This window comes from Ruditapes philippinarum, unplaced genomic scaffold, assembly GCF_026571515.1.
Source record: "Ruditapes philippinarum isolate M1 unplaced genomic scaffold, ASM2657151v2 ctg186_1_1_1_1, whole genome shotgun sequence".
Lineage (NCBI taxonomy): Eukaryota > Metazoa > Mollusca > Bivalvia > Venerida > Veneridae > Ruditapes > Ruditapes philippinarum.
The window spans coordinates 124,080-137,700 of record NW_026860931.1 but is presented as its reverse complement, the minus strand read 5'-3'; the positions used below and the strand labels follow the sequence as shown (position 1 = coordinate 137,700).

Here is a 13,621-nt window from a genome sequence, read left to right as displayed (position 1 = left end):
GAAGAACAAACTCACATATATAACACATATAACCAAACCTGTAATATTTTCTTTTATGCCATGCTCAACACTTGTCATGCAATATTTGATTTAATTTTAAACAGTTTATCCATCATTCCAACATGTCTAGTGATTTTGTCACTATACACTAGGTCGAAAAGAACCGATGTAAAAAAACGATGGTTCAGGTAATTGGTCAATGAGTAACTTTTTAGAATTCTATAAAATTACAACAAACTTAAAAGGCATTTCTGAGGCATGTGAAACTTTTCTAACAGTATTGTTTCTTTTTAAGTTAGGTAGGGTGCAGATACAACTACCAGATACAATTATAACTATCAAAAAAGGTAATTCATACCCCTACCAGACACCTTATCTATTTGAAAAAATAAACGGTCAAGGTCATTTAAAAGTCAAGGTGAGTTCAACCTTTTAGAAGGTCCTGTCCAAAAGGTTGTTTTGTCCAAGTATGAAGATAATCCATATATTGATTACCAAGTAACAGTCAAATACAGCAAAAATCAGTAAATATTCAATAACTTAAAAAGTTATGATCAGGTTTAAAGTTTCCAGACGGCAACGGGAACACTGCCTGATGACGGTAACAATACCTTAATTTTTTCTTCAAAAAAAACAAGTCAAGCTAAAAATGCTTCCTCTAGGGTGCTAACAAGGGTTTTCCATATTTGGAATATAATATGGGTTGTGGTCAACTTACAGGACAAATATAATTACAAAATTATATGTTGTGCATCACAACTAAATGACTGTAAAAAATGGCCTTGGACTCCTCCTGTCCAAGACATAGTTTTGTTTGCTATGGTGGATGTCACGAAGACAGGATAATGTGCCCCCTTATTGTGTCTTTGTCTTCGACTTTTGAGGTGCCGACATGAAGCCACAATATATTTTAGGTGAAATAACGGTTTTTTTAAAAAGGCGAGACACGAGATCTCCTTCTGCAGAATTATTGTTGGGGGAGGAACGAAATCTTCGTATTGGAGCCCTATATTTGTTGTGTCATCGTGTTTTCACCTTAAAATGCGAAAGGCAAAGACACAATAATTGACCAAATTTTTGTCTCTCTGACTTTCGGGGCAAAGACACTTTCACTCAATAAATTAGCCAATTATTGTGTCTTCAACTTTCAGGGCAAGACACGAAGACTCAATAAATTGACCAACTATCGTGTCTTCGACTATTGGGGCAATGACACGAAGACTGAATAAATTGGCCAATAGTGTCTTTGCCTTTCCCATTTTGACACTTCAATACAACAAATGATTTATATGACTTACATTAGGAATACAAGTTGGTGCTTAATGACAAATATGTTAAGCTCTCAGTAGAAGATTAAAAGCAAGTCTTTGTAAACCAAGTGACCCCCAAGCCAGGGGGTGAATCAGTATAGGTGTCACATGTATACATAATTTGGTCTCTGTTGTTAACTTTTCAAAACAAGAACCGGTTGAACCGGGTGATGCTCCCCGAGAAGGTTCTGGACACAGGAAAGTATAAAAAAAATGAACAAAGGGCAAAAAACTCCAAAATTAGGCAAGGAGGAGTTATGTTTTTTTGCACTGCACTTCTATTCAATGAGATCTATCTATCTATAAAGTTTCCTGATGATATCAGAGTTATGTCCCTGGTAAAATTCAAAGTGTAAAAATGAACAAAGGGCAATAACTCCAAAATTAGACCAGGCTTTGTTTAGGTTCTTTAAGCATTGCAGTTCTATCCAATTATATCTAGCTACCTACAAAGTTTCATGTTGATATCTCTAATAGTTTTAAAGTTATGTCCTGGACAAAAGTCAAAAAGTAAAAATAAACAAAGGGCAATTACTTCAAAATAAGGCAAGGCAGAGTAATGATTCTTAAGCACTGCACTTCCATCCAATGAGACCTATCTATCTACAAAGTTTCATGTTCAGATATCTCTTATAATTTCAGAGTAATGTCCCGGACAAAGTTCAAAGTGTCAAAATGAACAAAGGGCAATTACTCCAAAAGTAGGCAAGACAGTGTTACAGTTCTTGTGCACTGCAAACCTACTTAATGAGATCTATCTACCTACAAAGTTTCATGTTGATACCTCTTATAGTTTTAGAGTTATGTCCTGGACAAAGTTCAAAGTGTGAAAATAAACAAAGGGGGATAATTAAAAAATTAGGCAAGGCAGAGTTATGGTTCTTGTGCACTGCACACCTACTCAATGAGATCTATCTACCTACAAAGTTTCATGTTGATACCTCTTATAGTTTTACAGTTATGTCCTGGACAAAGTTCAAAGTGTAAAAATAAACAAAGGGGAATAATTCAAAAATTAGGCAAGGCAGAGTTACGGTTCTTGTGCACTGCACACCTACTCAATGAGATCTTTCTACCTACAAAATTTCATGTTGATACCACTTATAGTTTTAGAGTTATGTCCCAGACAAAGTTCAAAGTGTAAAATAAACAAAGGGGGATAATTCAAAAATTAGGCAAGGCAGAGTTACGGTTTTTGTGCACTGCACACCTACTCAATGAGATCTATCTACCTACAAAGTTTCATGTTGATACCTCTTATACATTTAGAGTTATGTCCCGGACAAAGTTCAAAGTGTAAAAATAAACAAAGGGGGATAATTCAAAACTTAGGCAAGGCAGAGTTACGGTTCTTGTTCACTGCACACCTACTCAATGAGATCTATCTACCTACAAAGTTTCATGTTGATACCTCTTATACTTTTAGAGTTATGTCCCGGACAAAGTTCAAAGTGTAAAAATAAACAAAGGGGAATAATTCAAAAAATAGGCAAGGCAGAGTTACAGTTCTTGTGCACTGCACACCTACTCAATGAGATCTATCTACCTACAAAGTTTCATGTTGATACCTCTTGTTGTTTCAAAGTTATGTCCCGGACAAGAAAAGGGGACGGACGGACGGAACATTTTGGTAGGAAATGTCATGACATGTCAGTCACCTGCTGAGAAACATGTGGTCATCGTAGAACTCAGATTTTCAATTTTGTTAATTCACATAGACATGCATTTTTAAATGGACATTAGCTGTGTCCAGATTTCATCATTGACCTTAATCTTGTTACATTGTTTTTTGTTGTGGCCACATCCAAATTTGGGACATTACTATGGAATCTACAGAAAAAAAATGGGGCCACTTTCTTGATTACATTTTATTATGTTTTGATTGTCGTATGGAGTCTATTTAAATCAGTTACCATTTTTGATTCAAAGAGAATGACTTATATCACTTCTGTACAGGTCCACAAGGTAATGCTCCATGCAAAAACTCTTAACTCTGGGCAAGGCAGTTTCACAAAAGAAGGCTTAAATGTAATTTCCTTCATGAATTTTTCCCATGGGCAGGGTCAATTTTGATTCATAAAACTTTTGTAAAAGACTGCAAAGTGATGTAACATGCCAAATATCATAGCTATGGGCATTGTAGTTTCTGAGAAGAAGATAATTATGAAATAATTTCATTTTTAAAGTCTTTTTTTAGCTTATGTGACCTATGTATCAGCAAACCTGAACCATTTATAGAACATCTTAAGATCATTCTTGTAAAGTTTGGTCAAAATCCATTTAGTGGTTTAGGAGATCTTATTTTAAAAAAATGTGGACAATGATGGACAACAGATGACAGAAATTTACCTATATAGTTGGTGTCAAATGAGAAAATATGTTTTTCAATCTCTGAGTTAAAAGGCACATTCTATAGGTAAATAAGGAAAGGAAAAGGGCAACATTCTAGGGGTAAATGACATAAGTGGAAGTCCAGTCTGGTTGCCATTTGTTCACTACATCACAATTCCCCTTTACTCTATATTCTATATTTAAGAATTTTAATTTAAACAAATTAGCAATCAATAAATGTCTTAGTGCACAATGCTTCTAGCTAAGACTTTAAATGGGTAACTAAGGGTAATAACTTAACAAGAGCACAGTATGCGCTGTTAACGCTTGGCTGTTAATGACTATCAATAATCAATTTTTATTTATATTTTAAGTTAAAAGGAACATTACTCCTAAAAGACTGACTAATAATGCCTGTTGTTATGGTGCCTTGTCATGATAAACAAGTATTTCAAGTATCATGATGATGCCTTTGATAGTTTTAATTATCTTGTTAGTTGTTAGATAGATGGATCTCTCCCTACGCCACGTTGTTGTTGTTTGCTTTTTTTCATTTTCAATATTTGTCCACAGCATAATTTGAAAATCCAAGTCTTAAATGTTATTGATCTGCTGTCATGGTGTATGTAACCACAAATTTTCAATGTCCACAAAGGGCTAATAATTTATTTAAAATTTATGGCAAAGTTATTGGTGTTGAAGGTAAGTGACCTATAATTACAAGCAATTATCATAGTATTGCAAGCAATCCATAAGTCCCCTACCGGTTAGAACCCCAGCAACATTCTGATGGGCCATTGGCCGTTCAATTTTACCAGTTGGCCGTTCAATTTTACCAGTGAATGAATGACATGAATGAACATAAATCTTTTGAGTTCTAAGTTTGTCTATATCACAGTAATGTGTTAAGTTTCCCTGCCTAGTAAGGAAACTATATTTATACAATCCTGTCATATTATTATGATGTGGGATTTTAAAGTAAATCCTAAAAGGAATGAAGAAGTTGGAGTAAAAAATACCAATTTCTTGAAAAAAATCTAAGTTCAAGGGGGACATAATTCTGGAAATAGTCTTGCTAGAGTATTTAACCTTCTCAAAAATGTTGAGTGATAATAAGAAACATATATATGAAGTTTGAAGTAGATACATTAGGAAATAAAGAAGTTATTTAAAAAAAGACAACTTTTTTTTCTTCATAAAAATTCTATGTTCAAGGGAGGTAATACTGATAATTTTTGTGCTAGAGTTGTAAACCTTGTCACATATAATGTGGTTGATGACCAGAAACTTATATTTAAAGTTTAATGTAAACACCTTAAGAAATAAAGAACTTATAGTAAAAAAGCTGAACAATTTAAATCAGAAATCTTGAAATTCAGGCTATTTGTTGCCATAGCAACCAGAATTTTCAACATAGGAAGAAAAGAAAAAGATGTGCATAATCTCCAGACTGCCATCTACCCATATTTCAAGTTTCATAAAAATATTTTCAGTACTTTTTGAATTATCACTGGATCCAGTTTATGTGTTAAATTTGCCATATTTTCAGACTATTTGTTGCCATAGCAACCAGAATTTTCAACATAGGAAGAAAAGAAAAAGATGTGCATAATCTCCAGACTGCCATCTACCCATATTTCAAGTTTCATAAAAGTATTTTCAGTACTTTTTGAGTTATCACTGGATCCAGTTTATGTGTTAAATTTGCCATATTTTCAGACTATTTGTTGCCATAGCAACCAGAATTTTCAACATAGGAACAAAAGAGAACAACGTGCAAAATCTCCATACTGCCATCTATCCATATACCAAGTTTCATAAAAATATTTTTAGTACTTTTTGCGTTATCGCGGGATCCAGTTTTGTGGACGGACGGACTGACAGACAGACGGACACGGACGGACAGACGGACGGAGGGTAAACCTAAAGTCCCCTCCAGTTAAACCGGTAGGGGACTAATAATGCCAAAGTTAAGTTTGTGTGAAGGATAGACCCACTATTCTTCATATTGTTGAGCTAAAAAATTTCATTTCACTTCTTAACATTTACTTTTGTCATCAGAATTTAATTTAACTCCTTAAAGATTAGAATGCTAAAGAACAGTATTTACTGAACCAAACAAGCATGCACTTTCTTATGTAGAGAAGGCACTACACTGCTGGCACACCAACTTAAAAAATCCCCAAAATCTACAGAAGTAAAAATAAAGCTTGTAACACATGCTTAACATTGTTAAATTTGGATTTCCCTAAAATTCAATATGAAATTGAATAATCACTCTGTAATCAGATAAAATACTGACTCTATCTTACAATAGATTGAAAGGAAACATATAATTACAGCTCCAGATATCAGAATTAATTACAATACAGCTACACTGATGTTAAATTTCTGTATGGCAGTTCTAATGTTTGAACCAAATCCTAATTTGCATCTAAAATTAGATCTTCCTTTAAATAAAAAAAAAAAAAAAATCTGATGAATAAAGAGAGAAAAATATTTGACCCTGTGACAAATTTGATATTATAACTAGTAATTGTTAATAATTTGTTTAGTTAAATAAGATATCTATAAGTTACTGGCCTACTTTTATTGAAAATAAGGTAACAAAAGCATTTGAACACTTACAGACAGGCCAGAGAAAATATCCACAATTATACAAACAGTAATGGTACCAGTCTTTTGGTTCCTTTGATTTACGACCTTGACCTTCTTGGCCCTCACCTTTCCTACCTCCAATTCGGAGAGGTCGAGGGCTACGATGTTTCTGACTCATAACAAGCAAATCTATCCACAATAATCAAACAGCTTATCTGCCACATAACTCCAGTCACTTTCTGCATTAACAGTTAAAATTCCAATCACTATAGAATTCAAAGTGTAATTTCCACTAGATCTATATTTTCTTTCATAGGCAATAGTATGTACAATCCTACATATTGATTTTCAACTGAAGAAGGTCATTAGAACATTGGAGCATACTCCTAGAAACTACCAGTACAATACTTATAAAACCTGCCACACTATTTAACTTTTAATTAACAGTCAATAAGCTTCATTTACAGCCAATTGACATCCATTTTCTTTAAAAGGAAGTTTGAGTTTGTATTACTGGGAACATTTCGTCAAGTACAATAATTATTGTATGCTATTTATTGAGATGTTGTTTTTCACAGAGTAATTAAAAGTCTTTACTATTGACCTTATTCCCAATATAACTGTATTGATTACATTGATTTAAGCTTCACTCAACTATGAAGTGTACTCTATGGAATACATCTCCACTAACACCAACAGTACAATCCAATCTCCTAAACAATGTAATCCAATTTTCTCTGATTTGTGCTGCAGTCCAGTTTAGGTCAAAAATCAAGTCACAAAAAGAGAAGATTATCAAAATTCTAATCAAGCTCTCCCACACTCTAAATAAAGCACCAAATCCATTCAAATCCCAACTTGATTCTTTAACATCACCCATCAATCTTTGCTCAATTAGCATGCATCAGTATCATGCAGAAAATTTGGATGCAATTAGCTAATTAGATTGATACAAATCGGTCACCGTCATTTTTACCACCAGTATTCCAAAGACAGTCAGCTTCCATACTAGAATGGATACAGGTTGAAAGAACAATATTGATCCATCAAGCATTCCAAAACATACACTTTGCTGTCTTAAAAAACGATATTGAGTTTTCTTTCTCCGTTACGGAGGAAAAGCTATATGGACAGGCTATATCAGCAATTTCAGTTATCATTTACAGCAAATTCATTAGTGTCAATTGATTACAACAAAATTTAAATTTAAAAGGAAGTTTTATTGCTTGTGTTCAAGCAGACAGACCATCAAATGATGGTAGCTTGATTGAGATTTATTGCTGTAATTCCTGAATCACTTGTGAATGAACGTTGACAGCATGGTTGACATCATAATAACAAATTGTGATGACTATTTTTCCTATTTCTGTTTTGAATTGATTTTTATTTCAATGTATTTTGGCCAAATAATCAAATAATGTCATGTACTTAAAGTCATATCATCATCTCATAATTTCAGCCCATATAACAACCAGCCCGTATTTCAGCCCTATTTAAAAACATATCAGCAGATATTATCTTTGACACAAAGATACAGAACTTGTTCCTTTCACAACTCAATTTATTAACCAGACTTGCTCTGTGGTAAATATGGAGTAACAGTATACCGGTACAATATATCGTTACTGTTCCCTCAAGGTACAGTTCATGGAACAATTAATAATATGCAATATACATAATATAATAATATATGTAATGATTATAGCATGCCTAGCTAAAATGTCATCTGTACCTGTGTAACTGAAGAACATGTACTTATTATACCCAAGTAACATTTTAAAAACAGTTATCACCTTACATAAGACCTTTTACAATTAAGCCGCTTGTGCATGCATATTTAATTGGACCTATTTATGGGGATATTCTTCACAGTATTAAAATAAAGTTAAAACTTTAATCTTAATTAACAAAATGTTCATAGAAAACTAGAAACATTGATATATAAATAAACCATAGAGTTATTTTCAATCCAAAGGACTCATTTAATTCATACCTGGTAATTACCTGGTAATTAGGGAAAATTGTGACATTTTAACTTAATATTAACTTTAAGCATTACATAGAGAATATTGAATGAGTGCAAGTTCAATACTGAATTTATTGAACGAGTTGAATAAAATTATATTATGCAAGCCTCTGGCGATCATGATATTATTTTATTGAACATGATCAATAAATTCAGTAATGAACTTACACTAATATAATATTCTATTTATCACATACCAAATATAAAGACCATTAAAACTGAAAAAGGGACATTTTTCATTGAAGCGTCTATAGTATAACATTATAACATTTAGCGCATCTTTACACATGTTCATATAATGCAAATGACGTCACGTCAAAATATATGCACAGCCGTGCAATATCATTTTTACGGAGTCACAAAAGTGGCATGGGATAAATAATATTACTGTATGAAGTTTGTATTTAGGTCTTCAGAAAGTGAAAATGGGTTACAAACAATTTTCCTTAAGTTATGAACCCTGTACTGCAATATGTATCATATCATGTGGGTGAGCTTATCATTACATCCGTTAATTTAAACAGGTTTTAATATCAACAAGAATGCCATTATCATAAAATATGCATGTCATAATATTATACAGAATTCTGAATTTTGTACATGGCACTAATATGTGCTGACAATTTTTTCCAATGATCTTAAGGTGTGACTTTGACCTTTTTTACCTACTGACCTAGTTCAAGCACCAAACACTACAATTCATAATGGTGAACATTTCTATCAAGTGATACTTGATAAAAGTTATACTTCAGATAAAATCTGCATATTTCATCATCACTATAGTGACCTTGACCATGTATGGACCTTAGTCTCATGATGGTGAACATTTTCCAATGATCTTAAGGTGTGACTTTGACCTTTTTTACCTACTGACCTAGTTCAAGCACCAAACACTACAATTCATAATGGTGAACATTTCTATCAAGTGATACTTGATAAAAGTTATACTTCAGATAAAATCTGCATATTTCATCATCACTATAGTGACCTTGACCATGTATGGACCTTAGTCTCATGATGGTGAACATTTTCCTTAGATGAGTTTTCTTGGTGATTGAATTGTCAGGACACAACACATCTTCATTCTTACAACTGACCTTTGACATCTATGTCTGGCATTGATCTTGGCCAAAGTGACCGAAATTTTGACCACAACACTTTGTCTCACACTGGTTAACAATTATGCAAGTTTAATTAAAATTCCTCAGTATATGTAGAAGCTTAGCTCTAAGATAAGCATTTTCCTCGAATCTCTATGAGTGGCCTTGAACTTTGACCTAGAGAACTGGTTTTCTACATCTTATAATGGTGAACATAAATTTGTATCATGTAATACTAAAATCTCTCCATTTATAATGAAATATGCTGGAGACAAATATCTGGATATTTCAGATCTCCAGTGACCATGACCTTGCATAATTATATGGACCTAGGTAATGCATGTTTTCTCAGTCTCATGATGGTGAACATTTGTGATAGAATCCCTCAATCTCATGATGACTAATTTTCATACTGTTAACTAACATTTGACCTCTATGTGTGACCTTAACATTAGGAACTGCAACATGGTGAACATTTGTACAAATGTATAACAATATCCCTCAACGTATGTAGAAATGATTTTCTGGACTGATCTCTAAGTGTGACTTTGGCCTTTGATCAGAAGACCTGGTTCATGGGTATACTATGATGGTAAACATTTGTATCAAGTTATTCTAAAATCCCTTACATAGAATACCGGTATATATATTACTCGAACTGTCCTAATTGTAACAGGAAGTACACTTGTTTATATACATGCATGTCGCACCACAGTGAATGCTGTAATATATATTTTCCCCTGTACACATCATTTCTTGCATTTGCCTTAAATCATTGTAAATAATTGATTTCAACTGCAGACAGTTCAGATTAATATCAAAACCACTTGATCAGAAAAGTCTCGGGATTTTCCAAGATTCTAATTTAGACAAATAATAGTTGCATGCATTTTAAGCATTACTCAATACCAGGGAAAACTTTTAAATGCTGTAAATAAATCTTTTGTATGAACAGCCATTACTGTAAAAGCATCATTTAAGATAAAGGCTGGTTTATTGCTAAGGAAGGGATTCACTTCGGTTTTATTTTCATTTACTACACTTTCTGATTGTGTGCTGTCTGGTTTGAATGTTTGTCCACTGTTCATGTACAAGTACACTGCAACCAATTGCAGCCTCATGATGGAATTTAAGGTCTAAACACCACTTTATATTTCTAAATCGTTTTAGAAAAAAAAAGATATTCATTGTAGAGCTGTCATGGATAGAGATGATATCCATGTATCATTGATATTTTTCTGTTGATCGATAATCGATACACATTTAAAAAAAATCGATAATTTTGATTATTTTAATGTCTATGAATTATGAAAATTCACCAAAAACAAGAGAAGCAGGTGGCCATGTCTAACTCTAAGCTGTTGTCACATAATGGACACATTTTATAGCAGTGATGACAAAAAATGGTAAGGAAAAAAACTTTCAAAGGACTTTTATAAACAGGACACAACATATTTGTATGAACAGAACATATATTTCACTAAAATCATTTAAACTGGTATGAAAGTAAATTATATACAAGAAATTAGGAGTATATATCGATAAATATCGCCGATATTTGTCATCCAATTTCAATGTATCGTCAATATGCTTTGCAATGAATCAATGACAGCCCTTATTCATTGAACGGTAAGTAAAAATCGTTAGCATTATATGTATCGACAGGTTGTGGGGTAATATCGCGATGAGCGTTATATATCAGCACCTCATTATAATGCTGTGTTGTGACCTTTGACCCTAACATAAACATTATAACAGGGTTGGAGTGTATTGTTCTATAATGCTCAACAAAATAGTGAAGTGAATTGAATCTCTAATAATATATTTAAATCAATTTGGAATTGTCTATCACTCTCTCTGTTCATATGAATTATCAGCAAATATATAATTATGCTTTTGTGCAATTTTATCAATAGAAAAATTATTTTCAAATATAAAATTCTCTATTTAACAACAGTTATAATTGCGGAAAATATAATATCAAGCACAATGCTAGTAAGGTTTTACTTTAATAATTCCATTCCAGCTCTAGTTTTCTAACATGCCAACTCCCATGTGTGATCCCTTTTCTACATGTTAAAAGATCGAACATCAACTTATAATTCATTTCACTAGATTATGCAAACAAAATAGCAAGCCACTGAGTCATAGGGTTCAAATTTTGGCCTTTCATAGTGGATTTTTTTTTTGTTTGTTTGTTTCTTTTTCCAGAAAACTGGGGAGAATTTTCATGTATGTGTCAGAAATTTCTCATGAATCATTTTAGCATGACAAAAGTTCATCTCAATTTATCACACTGTCACAGGAAGGAAGCTAAGAATTTTATGGTCTCATTAACAATAGAAATATTTTATATGCTGAGTGAACCTCCATATTACACTTTATTCCAAGCAGTTAGGTCTCTTAATTTCTAACTGAATTCATGCTCATACAAGCTAAAAACCATATTGAAGTCCTAAATTTCAGGTACATATCATAGACAGTATAATGTCTGTCTAAGTATGCCTGTGCTCTTATCCTGTGTTTTGTATTCACTTTGTAGGCACACAATCATACAGTTTTTTTTCAGCACCAAGGCAACCTTACAAGGCTTCTAGAACTCAACATCACTTCATCGAAAAGTAGTTCCTCTCTTTGCAATACAGCAAGCAAGAAGGTGCCATATGCGATTTATAGTTACAATGTATATGATTTACATTGAATAAAAAGTTTACAATTATTACATGCAAGTTTTAACCAGATTTTGAGATGTATAATATATTTTGGCATAAATGGAGGGTTATCTTAACTACAGAATTCACTAACCTTTGTACATAAATCTGAAGCTGTATTACCATTTCTTCTAAATCTAATAACCGCCAACTAGAAATTGTTAACAGACAGACAAACAGACTGCCAGGAGCATAAATAACTATATATAAACCATAATTTTTGTGGGCATATAATAAAAATGCACTTAAAAAATTATAAAAAAAGCAAATTAGAAATATATCCATGGGACATGGATGTTTCAAAAATTCCACTCCGACAACAGGGTAGAGTCACAGCCCCTTTCAACAGGATTAAACAATATGATAATTTAAAGGAAATAAGCAAATTTGCATTAAGCATTTTCATTTACAGAGGAAATAATTTCCATCAGTTACTATGGTTACATGAGATTTTTATTTGAAATCTACTCTAGATATATAGTAAATTGTTACAATGTTTTCTGTATGTCCATTAGCATTAATCAAAATCCTATAATGAGTTTTACATTCATTTCTGTAGGAAGATTTAGTTTTTTATAGTAAAATTAATCATAAATTGTGTATTTTCACAAAGAAGAATGATTCTAGTAAATGCTGTTGAAATAATCATAAAGTCAATTACCTATAGTCTATTGAACTTGTACAATTACAATAATTTCAATCATTGACTAGAATCATTCTTTGGTAAATAAAGGGTCTGAATTAAAATTGGCCAGTACAGAGAGGTGACCACTGTATCCAGGTTGACACGAGTATCATATGTTAAGATAAGATATTGCTCCATATGAATGTATTATTTTTTAAATATATTTATTTTGATTACAAAAAGCAAGTAGTATTTCAATGATATAGTTTTAAATGTTTTTTACAATAGATCAGTTTTCTTTTGTAAAGTAATATTATTTTTCTGTTGTTTTTTTAAGCAGGAATTTCTATGCTGTGGATCACATTACCACAATATTTTGCCCCAACAAAAATTATCATATCTCATAATGAGAATAAAAATCACTCAGTTAAATCACAAAATTACTAAATCACTCAATTAAAGTACAAAATTACCAGAACAATATCGATTTATGCAAACAATTGGTTTTGTTTCTTTTGGGTTGGGTTTTATGTTGCACCAACAGTGCAAAGGTCATAATTATGTTGGCTTACCAGCTTGGTAAGGGGGTTATAAAAGGTCAGATGACTGGTAGATTGAAAAGCGTGTAAAATTTGGCACCACAGATAATGTACAAAACAATACATGATTTACAGACAGATTAAAACTTTTGCAATCCAGTATCTGATGGAATTTGTGCAGCAAGTGACAGCAAATCCATAAAGTTGCGAAGCATTCAATGTGGCATTTCCCCCACTATCAGAACTAATTATCTGACACCAATAGCAATATCTTGTTCAATATTTGCACATCTCTCTCAAAAACCTGTCAATTATCTGTCATTCAACTTCCTGTCTAATTTAATTCAATCTCAATTTATTTCAAGCTGAGAAAGAAAAACA

At 32.5% G+C, this 13,621-nt stretch overlaps 1 protein-coding gene across 6 annotated transcripts in view; it reads right to left on the bottom strand.

The window, feature by feature from the left end:
• Nucleotides 1-13,621, bottom strand: part of LOC132713953 (sickle tail protein-like) — a 155,366-nt gene that overhangs the window by 105,752 nt on the left and 35,993 nt on the right. Inside the window, exon 1 of one of the 6 annotated variants that reach the window (XM_060696670.1) lies at nucleotides 6,270-6,610. The exons of the other annotated variants lie outside the window; for them this stretch is intronic. Within the exon in view, the coding sequence (XP_060552653.1) occupies nucleotides 6,270-6,417 (148 nt within the window). The 5' untranslated portion in view covers nucleotides 6,418-6,610. Of the gene's footprint in view, nucleotides 1-6,269; nucleotides 6,611-13,621 lie in introns of those variants that run through there. 6 annotated transcript variants of the gene reach the window in all.